Source organism: Rhipicephalus microplus, chromosome 2, assembly GCF_043290135.1.
Source record: "Rhipicephalus microplus isolate Deutch F79 chromosome 2, USDA_Rmic, whole genome shotgun sequence".
Classification (NCBI taxonomy): domain Eukaryota; kingdom Metazoa; phylum Arthropoda; class Arachnida; order Ixodida; family Ixodidae; genus Rhipicephalus; species Rhipicephalus microplus.
This window is the reverse complement of record NC_134701.1, coordinates 289,687,092-289,712,877: the sequence shown is the minus strand read 5'-3', so window position 1 is coordinate 289,712,877 and position 25,786 is coordinate 289,687,092. Positions and strand designations below refer to the sequence as shown.

General features: G+C 46.7%; 1 protein-coding gene across 1 annotated transcript; it reads left to right on the top strand.

Annotated features, from left to right (window-relative positions):
* The first annotated feature begins 1,254 nt into the window (after positions 1 to 1,254).
* On the top strand, positions 1,255 to 23,346 carry LOC142795369 (uncharacterized). The gene is made up of 6 exons (XM_075886044.1): positions 1,255 to 1,281; positions 4,097 to 4,389; positions 13,459 to 13,907; positions 17,159 to 17,814; positions 20,186 to 20,489; positions 23,246 to 23,346. The coding sequence occupies exons 1-6, from the start codon at positions 1,255 to 1,257 to the stop codon at positions 23,344 to 23,346; spliced, it is 1,830 nt and encodes a 609-aa protein (XP_075742159.1).
* The last annotated feature ends 2,440 nt before the right edge of the window (positions 23,347 to 25,786 follow it).

Genomic DNA, 25,786 nt, shown 5'->3' with positions numbered 1-25,786 from the left:
CATGACATTTTAAATGCGAAGCATTTTTAGCGAACTTCGGCGACTTTGAGGGTATCTATCTATCTATCTATCTATCTATCTATCTATCTATCTATCTATCTATCTATCTATCTATCTATCTATCTATCTATCTATCCCCTTACATTTCAGTGGTCTCGTGGTCACCCTTTTAACTTGACGTGAACCAAAATTAGCATGGGAAGGTAAGATGGTTTCACGGATATGGTGCGCTCGTCAAGACATGAATAATGTCACAATCCCGACGCGTACGTCGTCAAACACCTGCCACCAGACAGGGGCACATGCCCACGGGCGGGTATCTGCCGCTGGTATGCGGATATGGGTCATAAGTTATTGACACTTAGTATCTACCCAGGAACGACGATAACACTCAAGGGCGCATTTAACGCGCGAGCGTTAACAAATACCCGACATTGGTAGCGTCAACCCGACAAATGAAAAAATGAACGTCAGGGTCGCAGCTGTAATCGAACTCAAGCATCCTGCTTGTGAATGAAGCATTTTACCGCACAGCTAGCCCAGGTCTCGGAACTACTTCTCAAATAGACGCTAATCTTCGTGAAACGTCAATATTGGTTGCAGTGCTGCCTACGCAATTTTACACACATTACATATGTACAGCTTTTATACACTCGTCACGTCGGGTTAACGTCGATTGGGGTTACTTGTCATGCGCTGATGTTGATTTATGGAGCATTGTACTGGGCCAGTACACTCGCGAGCATCAACGCTTCGTATCACCTTCTGGTGTTGCTAATAGGCATGTTACAGTTGGCATCGGTGCGCAAGAGTGAACAACTGGTTACATAAACATGTGCAACTCTTCAACATATGTCTGTGCATGCAACATTTGTAATTATATATAGCGTCACTTCATGACGTGTCGCTCAATAAAAAAATGGCAAGACACTCACCTTGCATCCGCATGCTTCTCATAACGTCGATTCCCAGGTACGTGAGATCTGCCGTTTTTTTTTTTGTGTTATGACCCCTCATTTTTTTATATTGCACTGTTATCATACACTGTCCATTTTGGCATGCATAAAGTAAAAAAAAAAACAGCCGTTAAAACATTATGACTGTGTCATGTTTGTCATGGTGCACATGGCATGCGTGACAAAATTTCCGCGTTATGACCAGTCATTCATGTTATCCATATGCACCTATTGCGCCGTGTCAATTTTGGCGCACATTCAGTTAATAAAGCGGCCCTAAGAGTTCCATGACCGGGTTATGTATGCCATGGACTACATGACAAGCGTGAGTAGGTTTTCGTGTTATGACCAGTCATGTATATTTTTCGTCATTTTTTATCTTATCACGTTAATTTCGATATACATGAAGTTCATCAAATGGCCACTGAATATATAGTTTCTTCACCATGTCACGTATGTCATGGCATACATTAAAGGCGTGTCATGTTTTTATGTAATCAGCAATTATTTATGTTTTTCGCATACTCTCGTTATGCCAGGTCAATTGTGATACTCCTCAACTAAGTCAATCAACCGCGAGAGCATGAGGATCTACGCAGCCAGTCAGAGAGACAGATAGATATATACGCTCCAAGTACCTTTATTTTGCCATCAAATGCTTCGTGCGTAATTATTAGTGCCTAATCTATTTGTTACTAACATCATATTGCAAGCCCTACTACCAAAAGTGATGAACGAAGCCAAATTACCACGCACTTTGTTGAAACCGATCCTTCTCGGCATGCAAGGCAATGCCAGCGATCGCGAACTTTCGAACCAATATGGCGTCCATAAAGCAGTGTCTCCACCCTGTTCCAAAGGAGCACATCGAAGCACCTTAGCCCCGTATTCTAGAACGCCCCTTCACTCAACGCTCCACCCTCACTTGATGGATGGATGGATGGATGGATGGATGGATGGATGGATGGATATGGCTGTACCCTTTAGATCGGGCGGTGGCTAGCGCCACCAAGCCGTAATACCTAATGAACCAAAAACTATATTTTTTTCTTAAAAAAAGAGTTTGAGGATTCGTACTTTGCAGTGAAGAGTTTAATTTTCACTCGTGCCTTGACTTTAGCCACCAATCAGATAACCTCCTTCTAGTTAAGTCTACCCGCTTAAAGTTTATTTTGCCCTCCCGGTCCCTAAACCCCAGTGCTTTGAAAAACTCTGCGCCATCATCCTGAACTATAGGGTGAAGCCCTTTACAGAACATTATCAAGTGTTCGGCAGTTTCTTCTTCCTCTCCACACGCACTGCATACTGTGTCTACCCCTTCGTATTTGGCCCGATATGTCTTGGTTCGCAGTACTCCCTCCGATGGGATGCCTCCGATGGGAGCCGATGGGAGCGCCATCTCAAGGCAGGGCAAGTCACTGCATATCAGTGATAATTTGCTGCTATTCTTGAGTATCACAGCGCCATTTTCAGCCGAGCAGCGGCGCAGGTCTCAACTCTGTCAAGTGAAGGGTGTAAGTCGAGCCGAGGAGCGTTTGTGAATACGGGGCATAGTCTCCTTTCTCTCGCGGTGCCGCCAATGTGGACAGCGTGCAGCTGGCTGCTGAGCGGAGGCACCGACGGGCGGGACGCCGCCGCGGCATGCTTCCCGCCAGTGTGCACGTACAGTACCTTAACTCGAGTATTCATTGTCACGACCCGCACATCAGACACTTTCTTCAGAGAACACCCGCGGAAATGTGGGCGAGTTGGTGATAGCTTATCTTACACATTTTGACAAACGCAAAACAACAGTCATGTATGGAAGAAACTTAAACGCACGATTGTATCCCACCCTGTCTATGGACTCTTCCTCCTGTGAACGTTGCCTTGCGCTTTCTGGAACGTCTAAATCCATCTTCAGTCAACACCTCTAGCACAAACTGGACTGATGCACGGATAATTTAATATATTAATTCATGAATTGCTCAACTATTTTTTTCATGTAATCATAGAGTGGCCTCATCATCGGAGCTTATAGCCTAACGAATCTATTTCCGCAGAACTGTCTCAGATCCTTCAAGAACGGGCGCAGTTGCAGTGATTCATCGAACAGTTATTCGCCTTCTTCTCTCGTCCCCCTAACGACTGCTTTAGGAGCTACACAGAGAAGGATCACTTGGGCCATGAACATTAGTGTCAATTCATCAAAGGGAACTGCGGCGCTAGTGTCTATGAGAGCTGCATCGCATGGCTCTCAAGCTAGCATTGAAATGATGGTTAGTAGACAGACTTGTCGAAGCTTCGTTCATCAGCTCTGTCTGGCTCCGTTCAGCCTGAATCCGCTTTGTCGCAGAAGCTCAGCATGTGTTAGGCAGTTTTATTTCACCACCTTAACAGCTTTAGGCTCACCAATTAAAATCGGTTCACTGAGTTCTCGATGATCTATCCTTTTTTTTTTCAAAAAAAAAACGCCAGAACAACAATAAACAAAGCCACTGCAAGCACGAATATTTGGTAAATTAGTGTACTACCCATCGTTTCCACTGGGGCGAAAAATTGAGAGGGATGTAAATAATTTAATAATAGGAACTTTCAAGTCCGAGTGAAAGTCGAACTCGGGGCATTTGCGTGTCGAGCAGGTGTTCCACTGCAGAGCCACGCCATTGCGGCAAACTGTCTTGAAAAAAAAAATCGCAATGTGAATGCCATGTAGTGAAATGTGTTTCCTTGAGCATGTCTAATATTTTATGGCATAATCCTAGAATCACACCAGGTTTCAAACTAAGTGAATTGCGCAACGAATGGGAGGATTTAAGCTGCCCAGCCGTTACAAAGTGTGCATATGCGCCAGTGCACATGGTACTTTACGGACCAGTAGCAGGTACATTGTCAATTCGCAAAAAGAAGGAACTGATTAGTGGCCCATTAGCAACTATACATTCAGCAGGCAGTCTAGGATAGTTCGGAAGGGTTATGTGCACAAACGTTCCTTTGCTAGTGGCACGGTTTATGACTATGTGCACGGGGCCCGATTACGCAGTCACGTTCTGCTCTTGAAGGCAAAGCTTCATCGTCCTCCAAGCTTCTTGCCTATAGAGGGTGACAAAATGGTCGAGCGTCTGAAGGCAACGCGGAGGTTGTGTTTCCATTTGTTGCAGGCTGTGGGCACAAAGTCTGTGAAAACGGTGGGCTACGCGACCTATGTTGCGCACGCTTCCGGTCGAGAAACTGCGTTGCTGCTGGACGACGATGATGCGGACTGGGAGAGCCGTTTCAGCATGGACACGCTGAAGAGGGAGTGCATCGGAAAGAGCGAAGGAGGCGGAAAGAAGATCGACAGAAGCAGCAGAACGCGTGAAGGCAAAGGGAGAAGCCCGAAGGCTAGCTACAAACGTAGAGCGGTCAGCAAGGAAGGCCTCTCGGAAAAGATCAAGGACAGTGTATCAAGCAGGTAAGTAAGGACTGCACGACTATTGGGGACGCAGTGTCATGTTTCAGTTCAGGGATGGTATAATATTTCCGTGAAAAAGCATCAGTTGTTCTTTTCCATTGACGAATTAAAAAGGCCATGGCTCATTAGGAGCTTTCCCGCGCAATGAGTGGCTAGGACATGCCTAACGTATATGTGGTTTACAGCGGAAATTCAATCGTTGATTGATTGATTGATTGATTGATTGATTGATTGATTGATATGTGGGGTTTAACGTCCCAAATCCACCATATAATTATGAGAGACGCCGTAGTGGAGGGCTCCGAAAATTTCGACCACCCGGGGTTTTTTAACGTGCACCCAAATCTGAGCACACGGGCCTACAACATTTCCGCCTCCATCGGAAATGCAGCCGCCGCAGCCGGGATTCGAACCCGGGACCTGCGGGTCAGCAGCCGAGTACCTTAGCCACTAGACCACCAGGGGGGAAATTCAATCGTACGCATGGCTACCAGTGTCTCAGCGAAGCTTTAAAGTCGAAGCTTGTAGTTTGTGTTATGGCTTATAGTCGTGACATATTATATTTCATGGGGACATACTTGTATTTCGATTACGCTAAAACAATGATACTGTAGTTATAAAGCACCCGAAAAAACACGGACAGATAAAGACGTCATACAAAAACGTGCTCACTTGTAACAATGTTTATTCCGGAAACAGAGAACCACACATATTGCTTTACGGCCGTTATGAGCACACACACTTAACTAATTCCCCTATCTTTACTTAGATAGGCTAACTCTTCAGAGGAGACGGCAATCGTCGGATTAGAATAGTTATCTGCCAACCTACCAATCCTTCCATTTTCGATTATTTCGTGGGATAGCTGACATCTCCTGGTACTGACAATTGAAAATTCATAAAAAATGGCCATGTGCATAGTATGAACATCGGTACATTCACTAACACCTGAATCCGTATAATACATGCAGGGGGCATCGGGGGACACACCTTTTTTTCTCTTTTGAACAGTAGTGGTGTTCCTTTAAACATTCGTGTGAGCACCCTCCACTCTGACCCATATAATTATTGCCCATGTCAATGAAAGATTGTACACAACTGCATAATTACATTCTATCAATTTATTTTTTATGCTTAGTTCTGCATTCCTACTTGGCTAATTAAACCATGCGGCATTTAGTGCGGGCCGGACTTGTATATGGGCCGACTGCAAGCAAAACGTCACTTTCGTAGCAATCGGAACCACCTATCATATACGCTTGCTGCTTTATTCACTTATGCCCATGCATAGCAAGAGGATATATATGTGAAACTTTTCCATTCTAATAAGCAGTTCATCTCCTTTCTTGGGTTCGTTTTTTTTTTGCACTAATATGTCTCGGTCACTTAAGCGCGACAAAACTGACCAACACTTAAACCTTTTGAAAACCCCAGCTGGTCGAAATCTCTGGAGCCTTCCGTTACTTACTGATTAACACATCGTGGTTTTGGCATAGAGTGTAAAAACGCAGAAATGATTTTACAGGTGAAGCACCTTAGAGTCGCACAATGTCCGGCCGTTGTCATCGAGGCTCTCCTCAGCACGGGTCCAAGTCGAAGCGCTGGTGCAGAGCATCTGTGTGCAATACCTACAGAGCTTACACATACCATATATATGGTTTAAAAAACAAAAGGCCACAACACCATAAAGAACACCGGCATTTAACCACCCATCAATCAAAGCATAAGAAAGAGCAAGAACGTTAACGTAAACAATATAAGAGGTTGTTAACCTGACCAAAATGAAGACCACAACACCATAAAAGTGGCAAAGCGGCAGCGCCAACGACACGTGAACAAACCGAAACACCTGTGAAGACCAAAAAAAAAAAAGGGGGGGGGCATCGCAAAGCTGTTAACCTGATGAAACCAAATGTAAGGCCCCGTAAAAACACCAACATTTTTTTCATCGCACCGCATCTTTTCATCATATATTCATCATATAGGAGTACCACCATCCAGCGGACATTCAAAGGAATAAGCGAGAGGTGGCTAGCTACTACTACTGCTACTACTGCTACTACTACTACATACATCGACGACGCACGACCCACATCTTAGGGAGCTTCGCCCTAAAGATTCACACCATCTTCCCAAAGAAAACCATGATGGGATGCGAAGCAGCAGTGTTGTGCACGGATGGCGTCATGGGTTGAAGGCACTAACGGAGGTGCTGCGGTGAGCGCTGGAATATTTGTGAGGGGCGGTAGCGGAGTGAACGGCAGGTGTAGCGGATAAACGCACGAGTTGGCAGCTGCGGGCGCTACGGCAATCGCGTAGCAGGGGAGAGAGAGAGTGACGCCAGCGCGCACAGTGAGGGAAGCGTGACCTACTTGGCACTCCTCCAACACCTGCGGTGAGGGGAGAGCGTTGGCGCGTTCGTGTGGACGCATGGAGCAACAGCGTTACACAGGCAAGTGAAATAGCTGCTTTGCATCAAAATGTTTAATTCACAACGTATGTACTGTAGTGAAGAATATGAGTGCTCTTCGGATAGGCAGGAGGTATCACTCAGTCTGTGAAGAAGACGACGTTTGGTTGGTTGGGTGCACAGGCTTGTTCCGCCATTACCACTTGACTTGTCGTGACCGCTCTCCTGTCTTATAAAAGAGTGCCGCTCTAAAACGCCTCATTTTAATTGGTGAAGAAGCCGGAATAAGATCACGCGGAAAGATGTTTACCCGCTACCTCGCATAGACGATGCCCTTGACTGCTTACAAGGCGTGGAGTTCTTCTCATCACTAGATCTGCGCTCAGGTTATTGACAGGTTCCCATGGCTGAGGCTGATGGCCCAGGACGGCTTTCGTTACCCCCGATGGCTCATACGAATTTAACGTCATGCCACTCGGGCTCTGAAATGCACCTGCCACTTTCGAACGCATGATCGACAACATCCTCCGTGGCCTGAAATGGCAGACATGTCTGTGTTATTTAGACGATGTCATGATATTTTCAAGCGACGTTTCAACGCATCTTCAGCGCCTCGAGACAGTGCTTACTTGCCTCACCTCCACCGGTATACAGCTCAACTTGAAGTGAGTGAGTGAGACAACTTTATTGACGATCCGGCATAAAGGGGGAAGGGGTAGGGGGATTAAAGTGAGACACTAGCGTGCTCGGATGTCCCGGAGCAGCAACCTACTCGCGTCAAACCCGTGGGGGCGCCGCTTTCGGCCGCTGGCGTTCCAGGATGCTAAGCACGTGCTGGACCACGTCTCTTTGATTGCCTGGCTCTCGGCTGATAATTTTGCTGCTTATGGCAGTTGGCATTACTTCTTGGTTGCCCGGCGGTGGTGCACAGTCCCAAAGGAGGTGTCTCTGGGTGGCTCGCGCCTTCTTGCACCCTTACCGAAGCACATGCATCCACAAGTACACCAAGAAAGAAGAACGGCGAGAGCCACGGCCCTCACAAAAGGTCACGCCAACGATCCGCGCGCGTACTACGTGGACGTGGCGAAGTATCCCCACCGGCCAAATACGTACGCAGCAGCAGTCATCGCAGCAGACACTGGAGTACTCAAAACGTCGGGAAGCATACGGTGCAAGTCGCCCACGCAAGCCGAGGAGTTTGCAATCGCACTGGCACTAGCGATCTCGGATTGCCGCATGGTCCTCAGCGACTTGAAGACGGCAATAGCCAACTTTGCTACAAACAACGTCCATGGAACCATTGCAAGAGTATGTTCAACTATAGCAAGACCGGAAACCAACATTACCGTCAAGTGGTTCCCTGCGCACGCCGGGGAGCTGGACGTGGGCCCGAACCGCAACGAGGAGGCAGATACGGAGGCACACGCGCTAACTAGCCGCGGGTCTCTGTCAACGCATTCCTCGGAGCCGCAACGACCTGATGCCGAAGACGGAGAGTATTTTATCACAACCTACGCCGACGTTCTGCAGTGGTACAGAACGAGCAGACGCCTCTACCACCGCCTCACCGAGACCTACAACGCAGAGAAGCAGCCACACTACGGCAGCTGCAAGTACAAGCAATATGGATCCCCGTCTGGGCAAAGCACGTTTGCCCGGAGGTTTACACCACTGATGTATGCCAACACAGCTCAACTTGAAGAAGTGCTGCTTCGGCGCTCGAAAACTCCTAATTTTGGGCCATGTTGTATCTAGAGATGGCATTCTTCCGGATCCGACGGAACTCCGTGCCGTTGCCGAATTTCCTAAGCCGAACACCTTAAAGAAACTTCGCAGCTTCCTCGGTTTATGTTCATATTTTCGTCGTTTTATTCGCAACTTCGCCTCCATCATATCACCCTTGACTGACCTTCTTGCCGGCAACAGCGACCTTTCTAGTTGGTCGTCAGCTTGTGATGATGCATTCGCCACACTCCACCACCTTCTTACGTCACCTCCTATACTGCGACATTTCGATCCTCTTGCCCCGACGGAAATACACTCGGATGCTAGCGGAGTTGGTCTCGGTGCTGTGCTCGCCCAGCGTAAACCCGGATTTGATGAGTACGTTGTCTCTTACGCCAGCCGTGCACTCACAAAAGCAGAAGCCAACTATTCAGCCACCGAACAAGAGTGTCTAGCCATCATATGGGCCATAGGCAAGTTTCGACCCTATCTTTACGGGCACCCATTCCGCGTGTTTACAGATCACCATGCATTATGTTGGCTCTCCTCGTTAAAAGATCCCACCGGCTGACTCGCCCGTTGGGCGCGCTTCGGCTACAAGAGTACGACATTAACGTAATTTACCGATCTGGGCGAAAACATTCCAACGCAGACGCTTTGTCCCGATCACCTCTACGTTGTAGTGACAAGTCGCCGTCTTCGCCTGCCCCCGACATATCTGCACTTAGTGTCAGCGACATGCTACAGGAGCAAAGAAAAGATCCTTGGATCGCTTCACTTATGAACTTGTTGAGTCGATCTCCCTCGCAAAATATCCCTAGAGGTACGCGCCGTCAAATACAGCACTTCGTTATCAGAGATGATTTGCTATACAGACGAAATTATCTCTCTGAAGGACGCCAATGGCTCCTAGTTATTCCCAGACGTCTCCGCTCAGACATATGCGCCTCCTTTCACGCCGACCCACAATGCGCCCATGCTGGAGTGTTAAAAACCTACACCCGCTACTACTGACGTGGAATGTATCGCTTCGTTCGTCGCTTCGTACGTTCCTATCTCGCTTGCCAGTGCCGGAAGAATCCCACTCCAAGTTCTCCAGCTTCACTACAACCCTTACCTTGTCCTGCCCGATCGTTTGACCATGTTGGTTTTGATCTGTATGGACCTCTTCCAATTACACCGGCTGGAAATGGCTGGGTAATCGTCGCTATCGATCACCTTACGCGCTCTGCAGAAACTTCACCACTCTCTTCTGCATCAGCCAGCGACGTCGGTCGTTTCACAATGCATCAGATCATTTTACGTCACGGTGCACCACGTGAACTCCTGAGTGACCGAGGGCGTGTGTTTTTGTCGGACGCCGTCGAATCGCTTCTCAAGGAATGCCAAGTCATTCATCGCACCACCACCGCATATCATCCTCCAACTAATGGCATTACAGAACTATTCAACCGTACATTAGGAGATATGCTGTCGATGTACGTCGCAACCGATCACTCCAACTGGGACAGTATTCTCCCTTTTGTAACATACGCGCATAATTCTGCTGTCCAGACAACCACTGGTTTCTCTCCATACTTCCTCCTTTATGGTCGCGAGCCCTCTTGCACGCTAGACACCATCCTTCCTTACCGCCCAGATGTTGCTGAGTCGACAACGATGTCACAAGCTGCTGAATACGCGGAAGGGTGTCGTCAGCTTGCCCACTCCCTAACAAGTGCTGAACAGACGCCAGAAACGCCACCGCGATAGCCCGACGCCTCCTGCTTCTTATTAATCGGATGACATTGTCTGGCTTCGCATCCCTTCAACCAGCCCTGGTATCTCAACGAAACTGATGTGTAAGTATAACGGCCCTTACCGTGTGGTTAAACAAACTTCACCCGTCAATTACATCGTGGAGCCGCTTGCGCAACCCCATGATCAACGACGCCGTGGACGTGAGACCATACACATAGACCGCCAAAAACCGTATTACGATCCCTCTATTGTCTCCTGCCCATGAGTCACCAGGATGGCTTTTTTCCGGAGGGGAGGAAAATGTAGTGAGGAAGATGAGTGCTACTCGGATAGGCGGGGGGTATCACTCAGGCTGTGAAGAAGACGACGTTTGGTTGGCTGGGTACACAGGCTGGTTCCGCCATTACCACTTCACTTGTCATGACCGCTCTCCTGTTTTATAAAATAGTGCCGCTCTAGTGCCTAGTTCACACTGAAACATCCGCTTTCTACAGCGACCGAAATTCCCCTGCCGCCGAAACACAGCGTCGTTCGCACTGGACGCGCCCCGCGCCGCCGAATATGCCATCTACTACGGGGCGAACGCGGGATGGATGCGCTGTCACCTGGTTGTTGTCGCGGCTCGCAAATGCTACTACGCTATCCGGTGGTGTATACTTCGACGATTCTCGTACGCAAGAAGCAAGAAAAGACAGTACTGCTTACTTTGCTGGCAAGTGGCTGTCTTGTAATGCACGAAGAGCAGAAAAACCACCGACGCCAGCGGCGTTGGGGGGTTCGTTTTACTTTGCAAGACCGCAACAAGCTCGGTCACGCCCACAGCAAGCTCGGTCACCCCTTTCACGAAATACAGAGGCGAAGTAGGCGCAGAGTAGGTGAAACTCCCGTTGGTTTCAACATTCAGTTACGTGCACTGCAGCATAACAAGTGAGTAGGGCTTGGCCGCCATTTTTCAAAATTCCTTGACTAGCGCTCCTAGTGGTCCGCGGTGACCGATTCGGCGGCAGACGCCGCCAAAATCGGTCCGAGAGCGATCGGCGCGGAGAGGGCCCTTTCGGCGGATCTCGCCGCCGCCGAACCGGATTCGGAGCACTTTCGGCGGCCGGAATGCTCAGTGTGAACGCGGCCTTAGATGCCTCATTTTAGTACGAAATGTGGACGAGGAAGCAGCCGACGCTAGATGCGCCGGCCTTTTGTAAGCGCCGATGGCGGTGGTAAAAAAACGTTTATTTCAGAAAAAGTATACTAGAGAGTGCCGACGTGGCCCATCGGCGTGCTAGAGTGGCAAGACCCTATTCCGGGACGCCATTGGAGCTGGAAGCTGCCCGTGCGCGCTCAACCAAGGAGCGTTGTGCAGCCAAGGTAGAGCAGCCGAGCAGGTGCTCCTCCCAAGCCTCTCTAGTTGGGATAGGAAAAGGGGATGCTCGATGATGTAGGCGCCGCTCCGCTGTTCGGACGCGCGCAGCACCTCTGACGCTTCTGTAAACGACGCGTCGAGTGTCTCTTTGAAAGGCCCGAGCAATGAAGGGAGATCACTGTACAATTGTTAGCACGTTCTGCACGTTACTGCAGGTGGGTCGCATATATCGTTCTAAACAATCAAAAACAATAAAGTTAGCATTTTAGAGACTTCTTATTCTGCAAACAGTAAAGTGTTGAAAGAAGTTGGCAGGTAGATGAAATGGCCGATACAATCTGGTTAACTTACACGGAATACGAAAGTTTACACAAGTGGGAAGGGCACGATATCACACCGTCAACTAGTTTGTAAAGAAATAACCAGTCAGCGCGATTTCGTCGGAAGTGAAGTGATGGTAATGGTAATAATCTGGCAGAGTTGGAACTAGATCCAGAGAGATTTCTAGCGAAACGATGATTGCAAATAATAATAATAATAATAATAATAATAATAATAATAATAATAATAATAATAATAATAATAATAATAATAATGAATTGGGTTTTATGTCATTAATCTAGGATATGATTATGAGAGGCAGCGAGGGGGAGGAATTCGGAAGTTATGAATACCTCGAGTTCTTTAACGTGCACCTAAATCTAAGTAAACACGGACCTTGAGCATTTTACCTCCATCAAAAATGCGGCCGCCGTGGCCGGAATTCCATCCCGTGACCTGCGGCTGAGCAGTCGAGCATCACAACCACTGTAGCATTCTGGCGTTTTACACAGACGAAGAAGGTGTAAACACCTAGGAGAGACGCAGATTATTTGAAAACCCAACACAAACGTTACAAATGAACTTATGTCAACACGTGCAACACGAATTTGGATGAAGGGATCAGTATACTATTGACACTGTGGACGTGGTATTTTGAGACTTTATTGTTTGCAATACTATAGTAGCACAAAATGTCAAGAATAACAACACACATTGTGTCTGATATAAGGTTGCGCAACTGCTTTGTTGCATACCGAAGCGGAGTGAATAGCTAACGAAAAAAAAAGTCACAGCATATCCACAGAGTGAATGCTGATGAGTGGTGCGAAGCGTCCGTCCGTTTGTGCGTCTTTCAGTTCATCCGTTCGTGCTTCCGTCCATCCGTCCGTCTGTCCGTCCATGCGTCAGTCTGCGCGTTCGTCAGTCCATCCGTGCTTCCGTTGGTCGGTGTGTACGGAAGCACGGACGGACGCAAGCGAGGTGTGCAGAGCGATTATTCTAACACGAAACTACAAAGCTTTTAGAGCAACGATTAACAGGAATAAATGGTCAGCGTACAATCTCGATGATCTCCAATTTATAAATAATAAATAAATAAATATATAAATAAACGCGCTGCGTGGTTTCAACTGCGTGAAATTCAATTCGTTTCTTGACGCAGACACCAATAGCATTCTTGTGCTCTTTTTTTTAACTCTCTACAATATTAACCAAACAGACCACAACGGATTCCCTGTCTGCGGATGCTAATGTTTCATAATTTTGGATCCTATGTAGGCTGGAAATTAATGCTTCTGTGCACTTTTAAATTATGGCTTGCATTGTCGGAGAAGATCTTGCTTTAAATTCGCGATTTATTGATTTACGCATTCAAAAAAAGCGCTGCCTGCTAAGACGGGTAGAAAACGGATGGCTTCAGTCAGATTTCTGACTAGCTGGCTTTCTCGTAAGCTGATGCGCATTTGACGTGCCATATTATTGAAATTGCTGTCCTATCGAATGGCTCTGTCGACAGCTCCTTCATGACGCCAAGAGGGGAAGCTAACCCGCCGTTGGAGGACGATGCACCAGTCAGCAGGCAGCGCGGTGGCCCGAAACTTGCGAGTACAGCCCATGGTAAAAATCGATCGTCGAAAACGCATGGCACCCCAACTTGGAAATCTTCCAAAGGGAGCGACATAATAAGGCAGGGCAGTGTGGACGACGCCAAGAACAGGGACAAGGCCAACACTGCGCAGAAGCAAACATCGAATGACGAGGAGGCCGCAGAACATACGAGAGCCCTTCGTTTCAGGCCGCACGGTCAGGAAGGAAAAGGTCAGGAGACGAAGATCTTACTGGAGACGAGGAGCTTCAGCAAGGCGACCACACCAGCCGCATCATCCCCGCAGCATGTCCTATTCTCGCACGTCGTCTACCCCGCACCTTCCATTCCAACTTCTTGTGGTCATGCCGCGGAAACGGGTAAGCATGCAAATGATAATGGCCTCTCGGTTGTGCAGTGGTATCACGGCTTATCAGCTAGATGTGTCGTCGGGAGGCAGGCCTGAGGTACATTCACACTTGGCCTCAAAAGTGGCAAAATCGAAATACGCGCGCTTTGTAGGCGCCTGGGCAGCGAAAAACCATGCACGCAGTGACCCCGATTCGAAAAAGAAAAGAAAAAAAAAAGCTGACAGGTTGCCTCGTGCAATCAACTAAGGCGATTCAATGATGAAAACCTTTTCTACTCTGTCGGTGTATGGACCCCTGCGAAAGCTTGAGGCACGTAACGTGGTTTATGCGCGGCCTCCAAAATCGACCCCGTCTTCTACCGAGCGACGATGCCAACGCGTCGTGTGATGCCACCGTGGGACTGTTTGCACCCTTCGCGTTTCAATTCCGATGGTAAATTTTCGCGTCTGGTGAGGCGTCTATTATATCATTCCAGAGGCTATAGGGGGCGTAATGGTAGGTCAAAATGGCGGATGAGACGGTGATGAGGCGATCTCGCAAGCGTCTCGACTAGCAGAGGACGCCAGGCCCTCTAGTTTCGCCTTTCGTTGCGCTTGCCCTTTTCATGGGGAATGGTCACCCTCGTGGCTTGATGCTATCGTCTCGATGCGGTGGAGTTTGTGAGGGGAAAGGGGCTCTATGACGAATTATACGCTTCCCAACAATGCGTGTCACAGAGGAACACGTGGTCCTGGGCCCACCGCAATGCGTCAGTGTCTCAGTGCGTGAAGGCACGCACATGACTACCGCGAAACCGTACGTCGAACTGCTTTGCAGATTGTTATCACCGTGTGCCAGCTTCGGAGGCGGGCCGCGTGGCACCGCCTACGTTGCTGGAATGACCGAATCGCCTTGGAAGTTTGTTCGAGGCAAACATTTTGACCCTGCGAGAGCAGAACTTCCTTCTGCTACACGGTAAGCCGTACATTGGCAGCATTAACATGTAGACCACGTGGTGTACACGAATTCAAAATAGCGGCCAAGAAGGCTCGACTTGGCAGAATGCGCAGCAGCAGTGAATCAGCGTTTTCCTACATCGCCTATATATCTTGCTTTTGCAAAGACAGGCAAATCTTACACTGCCGCCTCCTGCGTGTATGCTTAGGCATCATAGAATGAAATCTTCGAATTTTACAGTCGTACAGTCATCGCATGGCAAAAAAAAAAATATCTGGGAGAAACCATTTGTGCTTGCCACTTGGTTTTTTTTCTGCCCTAGCTCTTAGGCAGCCAAGCGAACGGAGTTCGGGCGAGTTCTGCCGCCTTTGTCACTTCGAGGCCAAGCGTGAATGCGCCTTCAGTATACCAAGGAAGATTACCGAATAAATAAAACAGCTTGAGGTTTGTGGAGTGCTTGACATCTACTTATGAGTAAGCTGAGAAAGGAAAGCCTTTTTTATGGCAGAGTGGTCCAGTGATCTGCCAAGGAAGACCATTTAATTCGTTGATGCAGCGCACAGCGACAATTAAGCTACAAAAGGGGAAAATAGTTTGACAATACCACCTTTGCACTCTATTTCATTAACTAAAAAAAAGAAAAAAATGCTAGTGTTAATGTATATACAGCTTAGCACGTGTAACAATGACTTGCTGATACGAAGTTAGAACATTTTACGTCGAACTTCCGAAAAAAGCATCAAAATCACCTAGTTCAACTGATTTTTGGCTTACACAAATCTCTTTTCATTAATTGAATTGTTGCTCTCTCTGGTCAGCTGATCCCTGCGATTCGAAGGCGAGACATTGCTGCAGTGAGTAGCTGTATGCAGCCGCGTTTCAAGGAATGCCATTTAATATGTGAATGAATGTTATTTGTTAGGGACCTATGGCGTTCCTGGTGTGGTTAGTATTCCAAAAAAAGTGTTAATGCACAGGCCAGTTTGGCTGATAAACATCTTTCTGCATGACATAAGCAATAGTGCCCAACGACAGTCTCTATTAATTAAAAAGCGCAATGAACCATGCACATTTTTTATTTTGTATGAAATTTATCTCAGCCTTGTGTTTGTTTTATTTTCACCACTCAAATGACAGCTGTATTGACATTTTTTTGCACTCTACTCAATACTGTGTAACTTTAGAAACCGTGTCAAAAATATGTACCATTGCGTTTTGTGCTCATAGTGTTTACTGGTGTGCTTGCTTTACTGCAAGGGTGGCCCGACCTATTCAGGAAATTATGAAGCCCTTAGTCGGGTTGCTCAAGGTGATTGGGAACAAATATGTATTGAATAAACCAAACCACACCGATTTACTTTAGCGAATATTTGGTGATCTAGTTTGGCAGACATCTTAGTCAAATTCATTTGACGCAGAAAAAAAACAACTTTCAAGCCAAACCGCCTATTGACATATTTTAGATTATTCACTTCTTTTCGTGCATAAGGTATCAAAACGTATTGTTGAATTTTCTTTTCTTCGGCATGACCTTGCTTTTCAGCTTGCATCTTCTGTAAACCGCTGCGCGCGTCCCGAGCCAACTTCTGTGTACATATGCGCGGAAGATACTTCAGCACTATCTGCTGTTGGTATACATTGTGAAATGAAAAGACTGAAATAGATACATTTCACATTGGCCTGTCTAAATTGCACAGAGTTGCTGCGGCATCAAAGTGCCGCGAGCTCGCGCGCCACTGGTGACAGTGGCGGAAAATATACTGAGCACCTTAACCAGGCGGGCGCAAATGGTGTGCTACATGTGCGCGAATGTTCTCACCGTGAGAACGTTATACGCGCGCATTCCTTGAAGGGCCCCTAAACTGCATGCCTCTGGAAATACAAAAAAAGAGAAAGCGTTCTTCTCTCCTGCGTTTCTCGCCTTTCTGGCGCACTTAGGGACGCAAGAACAGTTATTAACATGCCGTCATTAAGCTACATACTCTCAATTGGGCGGCATGCACGAAATATCAGTTGTGAATTGTCTCCCGCATTGCTTTCTCACACAGTCGCTTACCAGTTGTTACTTGTCTCGCATAAGTGACGTGCATGATCAACTGATTTCCCATTCTGTGTGTTTTCGATTGCGCAAGCGGAGATAAGAGCGTGTGGCCGACCCGTGCGAAATCTCTACAGGCTCCGCGCTTAGTGCTGACATTGTACGCGTGCTTTTAACAAATAAGTGGCGAGGACGATACCAACATGTCGTCTTCTAACATGGGGTGGTGTGGGGCCCTTTAAGTTGACCTTTTTTCATGGTATTTTGCTTTTCGTTTAAATTGCAGGATCAGCACTGGCAAACTGCTTTTTGCATGAACGAATTCCGCACTCACATTCAGTGGAGCACGAACAAATGGTGTGCCAGGAGCGGCGTGCAGCTCGCGATTCTCAAAGCACGCACAAAGACTCAAACGCGTCGCAGTGGAGCACGACGGCTATGATAGGCACGAGCGAGTGTGGCAGCAACTACGTTGTGAACGAAACTGACCCTTCAAAGCGACACTGTGAATCACACAAAAAGCCTGCCTTTTCCGACAAAGTTTTCGGTGCGGCCGAGATCAAGGACTTCGTCTTCGACTTCAGCGGTCACATGCCCGGAGTTCAGCGGTGCCAGAGCAGGCGCAGGAAAGATGTTTTGAGGTCAAAACGAAGGCTTCTACGCCGCAAGCGGAAATCAATAGACCTGCCGAAAGCGAGTGCTCATTGCGAAGGTCCTCTCCACGACAGCGTCCGCACAGAGGAGGAGACCCGATGTTCGCCCCTGGACAAGGCCTGGGTAGACAGAGTAGACGAGACGCAAAGGTACAACCCGCTTTTGGCGACGGACGTCTCGTTTCGACTCCGCCATTCGTGGTCCAAGCGGGGCTTACTGTGGCACGTGACCAGATTCTGCGCGGAACGGGGCGACAGTCTACGAAACTTGTTCACTCGGCAACAGCAGGTATGGTGACGCCGGCAACATGAAGGAGATCGCGTTACTTTGGGCAACCTGGTATGATAAGCTCTGCGGGTGCTAGCCAAGAGAAGTGAGGGCAATGCTCTCCATGTGCGCACCTTCTTAAACAAGATCAAGTCAATTGATTTTGTAAGCATCAACATAGCCATACCATACCAAGAGAATGCGCACGGAGTCCCGTAATAACTGCTGCTTACCCAAAAATAGTCAATGCAGTGAGAGTTGAAGGGGGGCTGTTGAACTTTGAAATACGATGCTGTTATTTGTATCGGAGCTGTCATCATGATGGCTTAGAAATCTTCATTAGATAAGTATCAACATATTTTGGGCTACAGGGACAGCATCGCAATTCACATTGCGCATAAATGTTGCACATAACAGGAAGCACAGCCTTCCAACGTTTCAGCATTCTGAGAATCTCGATTATGCGTTGTCCTGAATTTTATTTTTTATTGGAGCTTTGCTGAAATGCTGCATGTTTTTGTGGAATCGTAAATGGGAGAGAAGCTTTCTGTTGACCGATGGCATTGCTAGGAATTTACATGAGCAGTTAGATCTGCCACCTAATCCCGAAGAAGTGCACGAAAGCGTAGACGGTAGACGGATATGCATTCTAGCAACATTACCTTGATGGCAGGCAGTAGCGCAATTTACGAGCGCACTCCGATTTATGCACACAAAGGTCATTTCTAGGGCAAGGTAATTTGTAGCTTTCAAGTATCATGAGAGATGATTTGCTTGAGCCCTGAGAATGGTACATCCATAGAACCACGCAGTTCACACCAACTGTGGAATTGGTCCTGTACTGTAAAGAGGATACCCGTGTTCATACGCATTGATTTCTCAGCATCGTGTTATCGCTCGATGAACAAGCAGTGTCGTCTTGCTGAAGTAGTGTGGTCGGGAGTGCAATATCTCGTCATTAGCTAACAGAGACGAAGCATAATTTCTTGCTGCTCGCACAACACCATGCTGAAGCAAGAAGGCGTACGAGTATTAACAGCATGCGAACAATTATCTTCCCGGAAAACATTGAGGGTTCGTAAAATCGGCTTATAATAATGAGAAGAAAAATTGGTAGAAAAAGTCTATTATTTTTTTTTATCAACAAGTAGCATAAGGACGTACATTAATGTAGTTCCAGAGACATGGCTAAGGTGTTCATCTAACGAAAAGATAACTGCACCGGTGAAAAATTATGTGGTGCCCCTGCCTTTGCTGCGCGGGTTGTTGGTCTGAAAGCAATGCTTACGTGTGTACGAACTACGAGGAACATACACCCCAATAAAAAACTGTTCCCTGCAGGTGAATACGTCATAACAAAGGAACCTAGCCTGTAGAAATGTAATGGATTTGGTCCTTTCATATGGCGGGCGCCATGTAGCACTCGCCTGACCGCCATTTGGGGATCATATGTGACGTCGGACTCGATTTTCTTTTCATACAATGTTACGTACTCAATGGTGAATTGGTTTTTATAAAAACATGTGTAACAGTTTTTATGAAACTGCAGGTAGCTATTTTGTGTGTTTTACAAGTGGGAAAAATGTTCGGTCAACTATTTTAATATATAAGCAACATAGTTTACTCGAGCGTTACTTGTATCTTATTTCAAGCTGCATCATTGGGTCACGTTGATGCTTTTTTAAGGGCCTACATAGTGCATATTCATGATAATTACTTAGCGCTAAAAATAGCGCAGCCCACAAAAAAGACACACTAGAGACAAGCGCAGCACTTATTGTGCGCTGCGTGTTTTCTTGTGCTTAGTAATTCTCGTACCTTGGGGTGTTGTTAATAAATTTCTGGAGGTTTGGCAAGTCGTACACTGGCAAAACAAGCTGCTGCGTTAATGATCGCCTCAACCCACAGATGTCATCAATAAGGAATAGTGCGAGTTAATTCACTCCTGCCAACTCATTGCACTTCGTGCGGCTGAGCAGAAATGTTCGGAGACACTCGTGTGATAGGAATACGCAGGCAAATGTTAGAACGAGAAGTACTTGAGGCATTCAGAAGAATGGCGATGGATGCGTCAGTGTCCCATCGATCTCTTTGTACAGGAGTGAACGCCAACTTTTAGACGGCACCGTGCGGTAGGTTACTTTATTGCATCACCTGATAGACGCTTGTGTTAGGTGTTCCCTGTGTACGCATATCTGAAAACATATACACTTGGGTGATGGGCAGAAAATAAGCTATGGTTGTAAGTCGGGTGCCCTATCCGATTTTCTCTCGTTTTTCTTCGTGGTTCTAGTTGCGCCACATATATTTTTTTTTGAGTCATCTATGTGGGCTTTTATAACAAGCCCATATACTTATCTGCACGCCGCTTTCTTTGCGATTTCCACCAAAGGTCGCTGTCGCAGAAACTGCTCTCCTTTATAAAAGTGGACCAAAGGCTGCTAGCAAGCACACGGAGGGCACTTCTTCCGGCGAAAACAACGAAAAAAGCAATGATGCTGAGAGTGAAGAAGGCTGTGAAGAGAAGCATGACTCCCCCCGTAAAGCCCAGGCTGGTGGGGCCAGAGGCGACTATGAAAACGACCAAACAAGAGGCCGACGTGAGACGAGAGATCGTTCTCGTGCTGAGGCTGCCGCCGGTGCAGGAGGGCCGCATGACCACGTTCTCCATGCCGACGAACATGGAGGCGGAGCGCGTGAGTTGAGCACCTACTATACTCGGGGACAACTTTCTGTGGCAATGAAGGGAAGGCTATTGAGCCGCAATGGTCATGTGCCACCGCTGTAGAATGTAGTGCCACGAATGTGTCCGTGTTTTCCACGTGAAAGTAATAAAAAACAAAAACATTATTTTCTACTAGATACTGTTTATAAAGGGACGCTGCACGCACCGAAGAAATACCATTAGTGTTGTAGCTTTCTGAAAATTCATTTCGCATTTTTGCACGTCTGAAAACGTCGTACGTTTTACGTGCATCTCACAGTCAAAATGGTGTCTTCCATAGAGTTTCCTGAAATTAACTAGAGGGGACTCTGGCGCTGCGATCGTTCAGCGACCACGGGAATGATGGGTAGTACACACATTTGCCTAGTCTTCGTACTTGCAGACGGTGAATAGTACTTGTGGCTTCCTTTAATGCCGTGTTTCGGTTCTGTTTTGAAAGAAAGTCAACCCTTTTGAACTTCGTGACCCGATTTGGAAAGGTAAGTCTAAAAGAATAAGATGGTGAAGCGAAACCACTAAACGTTTGCTAATATTTGTTTCGTAAGAAAACAGCTAAAAGCCACGCAAACACACACGGAGCCAAGTGCAGGCCAGAAGTACGAATATTAGACAGATGTGTGTACTGCCCATAATTCCCATGCTCGCTGAAGCACCGTGCGTTGCAGCTCCCGTAGACACTAGCGCCAGAGTTCCCTCTAGTGTATATTAGGAAATTTACTCTATGGTGTCTTCGTCTTCAGGTAAGTGCGCGTCGCCCTCCAGCCATTCCGACAACTCTCCGACGGAGCTTGTGCCGAATTTCTCTCACAAATGGCTGTGTAAGCAGGCGTGTCAAATTATGTGCAGCGGGATTGCATGGACGCGGCCGTCATTCTAAACCTGAGCCGAACCAGACTACTTCACGGAGTAGTACAGAAGCAGTAGCACCGCCCACGTAGTCTTGCCTTCTTTGCCACAGAAAGTTGTCTCCGAGTATAGCAACTTTTGCATGCAGAATATTCGGGAAAATACATTGATTTTAGAAAAAATGCATTTAGCGCTAGCAATACGACTATACCAGTGCTCTGTTTTTTTGTTTATGTGAGAAGGTTGACTCGCTGATACTGCCTTAATGTGCCCCCCCCCCCCTTCTTTTGTTTTTCACAGCAAAAGCTGTTACGAGATCACAACAAGGGTTGTTTTTCGCGCCTTGCAGCTCTTCGCCGCCGGTGTCCGTAAAACCGCTATCGCACGAAAAAAAAAAACGAAATATATAAGACGGAACGGGATTAGAACGTGGGTCCTCTACATGATATCCGCAGTATTTTACCGCAAAGCTATGTATGTGCTCGAAGCTCCTTCGCAAAAATACCCTATACAGTCGTCATTCGCACTCACCCTCGGTATTCCTGTGCATACATACGTTTCGTGTGTCCTTTGAGTCTAGCAGCACGTTCAGCGTTAAGCTGTGAAGGTCGTTAGTTCGCGCTCGTCCTGTGGTGTGTTCTTTTTGTGCACCTTTTCGTTTTGAGCAGTTCGCCGCACGTTTCATTGTGGTTGCCTTTCTTCGCGTAACATTCCAGTTTGTTGCTATCGAATTCATTGTTTAAGCAAAATTATGTTGCTATTAGATTCATAGTTTTGCCCTTGAGGTGAAATAGTGGCTTTTTTATCTTGGCCAATACTAAAATAGATATCTGTATCTCTCAAGTATGTTTATTCGAGACGAAAACCAGCTTGCATAGCTTTTATAGATATATGACATAATTTGACACAACACACGACCTATAGATTACCACCACTACTTGGTAGGGATTCAGGATTACCAAACGAACTCATCAAATGCACTGGCAAGCATCGAATGTTTAATTCAATTGGGTCACACTGCAGCTGAAAGATTTTCAAAAGGAAGGCTTTATTTTCGAGTGTTCCTGGGTTTTGCTAGCCGTGGTTAAATAGTCAAATAACAACCAGGGTTCGTACGATTCGAATTGCTAAACGAGTGGGTCGTTGAATGCTTCCAAGCCGTTTCAGAGGGTTGAGCCGAAATTATTCATCTTCAACAGCTCCAACAGAGTACGTGATGATTTGCTGATGTGCAGCGGGTACATAGCTTCTCCGGAAAATGACGAACAATAGTGTAGTGCGTACTTCTCTACTTGGAAAAAGTTATGATTTATGGTGTAGTGGGTACTTTGCAAGCCTGCTTGCATTAGTAGCCCTAAGGAAGTTTTGAATGGGTTCTGGAGATGCCACTCTGCTATAGCTTTCGCTGTGACTGTGCTGAGCTTTCAGTGCAGGCTTGGCTTTTTTTTGTCATGCTGTGATCGAGCGAGCTGGCCCACATAGGAAAAACTACAAGTCACAAAATTTATATTGGCAGTTCCAAACTAAAATGGTGCGGTTGACGGTCAATAGAGGCTCCTCAATTGAACTGAATTGCAACAATCTCAATTCAGCTTTCTACTCTCGTCATCTTTAGAGAGCATCGCGTGTATCCCGTATGAATGAAATAAGCAAATTGGAGTTAATTTAGAAGTGCTTCTTTCTTAAACATAACACCTGGTTCAGAGTAATGTTCTTATACGTGCTCTCATTTCCCGTGTGATCTTCTCTTTCAGGAGAGCTTGAAAATATAATCATGGAAGAAAAAGAGTAAGTTTCTGTTAATTTTTTAGATAAAATTTATTTAGTTATGGTATGTGATCTCTAGTGCTGCTGTCAAGCGTGTTTCTTTGTCCTGTGTAGCGCAGCAGCAGAATTTCTGGTCCGAGTATCGTGCGGGAGAATCGGGATACCCGAGAAGCAACGTCACGTATGACGTCAAAGCATCGCCAAAATCTGAATAAAAGAGAAGGGCGCCGGTTCGCATTGCATAAGCATCGATATTTTTTCATCGAGTTTCTCACACATTTTCCTAGAGGAAAAGCTGACGCTGTTTGCTGTTGGTGCATGAGAATGCAGGGATAGGTGAGCTTCGCACTTGGTTCGTTCACGAAAAGCTCGGATACCTCAAGATGTGCCTGGCTTCAACGCAATCTTTGAGTCAGAACGGTTGATTTCTTAGTGAAAGAGCACTTGGTAAGCTATTTCTTTTTTACTGCACAAAAACGACCTTTATTCAACGGTGGAAACGTTTGCGTTGATGTACAATTTTAAGTAAAGAAGTGCCGGTAAACTTGGAAGGCAAACGACAAGACTAGTGTTCACTCTGCCACTGTTTGTCACATGTTTTCTTTTTTACCGTTCATGCTGCAAAGGTTACGAGAGTTTATTTCTAGAATACACGCGTGAGGTAAGTCCGCTTATAAAAGCTTTGTTTTAAATAAGCTTTACTTGGGCAGTCGAATCCACTTTCTAGTCGGAGCCTCACTGAACAGCAGCCAACACAAGCCTCGCAGATACATATTCCGTAATTCGCGTGGACGATGACGCCACATTACTCTCTAGGTATTATTGTGAGAAACTTTTTGGTTCAACCATATCACACGGTGCCCATAGTTGACGTCATTCTCGGTCAAGGTCCGCACTACATTGCCAGCATTACAACTGCCAAAGCCATGGTGGACGTCGACTGGCCGCTCTTCCAGTGATGTCACGTGTGACGGTTCTCTTCAGGTCACGTGACTTTTTCGCGCGAGGTGGTGATCGGACATTTCGTTGTTGCGGTATGTGGAAACGCGCTGGCTGCCAAGTAGTTCGTACCAAGAAAAAAGTGAATTACTTGTAAGAAACATGATGTAGGAGTTTATCGGGAACTTGCGATTTTGTTAAAGTTCTTACTGCTTAACGTGATCCTGTACAATTATCTTTCAGAAAAGCGAAAGAACTCCGAGCCGCTGTGCTGCTCGCATTGACGTACGGAGCCAGTTTCGGGGCAGCAGCCGCCCACGGAGCGTCAAACGCTAACGTTTACTTCAAAAAATATATAGAAATGTGAGTGTGCATGTTCGTTACGTTACTCTGTGCGAACTCTATGCTCTGCAAGGCACGTCTACCAGCTTTTAAAGCTTCGTAATGGCTTCAGACATGAAATTTGTGCAGGTTAAGCCTCTATTGTGTTCTGTATCTAATCTTAGCTAGGGGACCACACGAGAAACTGAAAAAAGCAAGTGACTTACCTCGAAAGTATGTGCGGACTTGACCTGTTTGTGACAGTTTACTTTGCATATAAGCACAGATGTACCCTTACATCATTACTTGTATCCTTTCATCTGCGCGGCCAAAAACTTTGTTGTCCACTTCATGTGTTAATATGTCATGGCATCTCTGCAGTTACGAATACAATAAACAATTGTCTGTGGCATTGTTCTTGCTTGTGTTATTGCACAGGCGTCTTGACTGTTACATGGTCTTGAATGATTCATAGTTACGTCCTGGGGCCACTTATTACTTCACTAGTTTAATAGACATGTGTTTCATCGTTGTGTCTTCACAAGATACTTCACAGCAAAACACATAGCACAAGTAATGACGGGGACAGAAAAAAGGCATTATTTGTGTGTCTCACTATAGCTTCATTAACATGCGCAAGTTCGCTTTGTCGTAAAGACATTTCCGTTTGTGACAACTTGATATTGTCGGCGTGAGGAGAGTGGATCAGTCCTTCGATCGGAGCAAACGTATTTAAACCACTGCTAATGGTTCTGCTGAGTAGCGACAGGCGATGATTCTCAGACGACTTAGAATAGTTGGACGACTTAGAATAGACGTGCGGCAAGACTACGCACGTGATTTCATGCGTGTAACAAGCAGAAGAAGTTGTAAGAAACCTTGACAGACCAACCAAACGTTGCAGTAAAGCGATTAGTTGTCATTAAGTGGCTTAATATGACGTACTCTGGTGACGATGCATTGCAACGAAGCTGCACTTTGTGTGGCCAGGCGTATACACCCGTCCTATGCACACAAAATGCCATCGCTATTACGCAAGCCTCATTAGTCAGCAGTGCGTTCACTCAAAATGGTAAGCAGATGCCAATGCAACAAAATGACCACCCCGCACGGAGAACATGGCAGCCCATTTTGTCACCGAGTAACAGCCGTGAAATATGGTAGTACTAACCATTGCGATTAAAGCATTACTCACTGTATAAATGAACCGCACATCGCACTACTGTTCAATAGTGAGGCACCGTGTGCGGAAAGCGAAACCATGTATTAAAGCCAAGCCAAACGTATATGTAACCTGCTGCTAAACACAGGAGCTGCTTCGCTGGTTTATCGTCTGTACAGAGGGCATGGATCTAACAGTGCTTTGTTGTTTGCTTTTCCTTCAAGGAACGCCGA

What these genes read in the sequence shown, in the direction of transcription:
- LOC142795369 (XM_075886044.1), top strand. Translation starts at nt 1,255, where the DNA reads ATGTATGCCATGGACTACATGACAAGC. An exon ending in CCATGGACTACATGACAAGC is followed by an intron (nt 1,282 to 4,096) that starts GTGAGTAGGTTT and finishes CATTTGTTGCAG; the next exon opens with GCTGTGGGCACAAAGTCTGT. An exon ending in TGTTCACTCGGCAACAGCAG is followed by an intron (nt 17,815 to 20,185) that starts GTATGGTGACGC and finishes TTTCCACCAAAG; the next exon opens with GTCGCTGTCGCAGAAACTGC.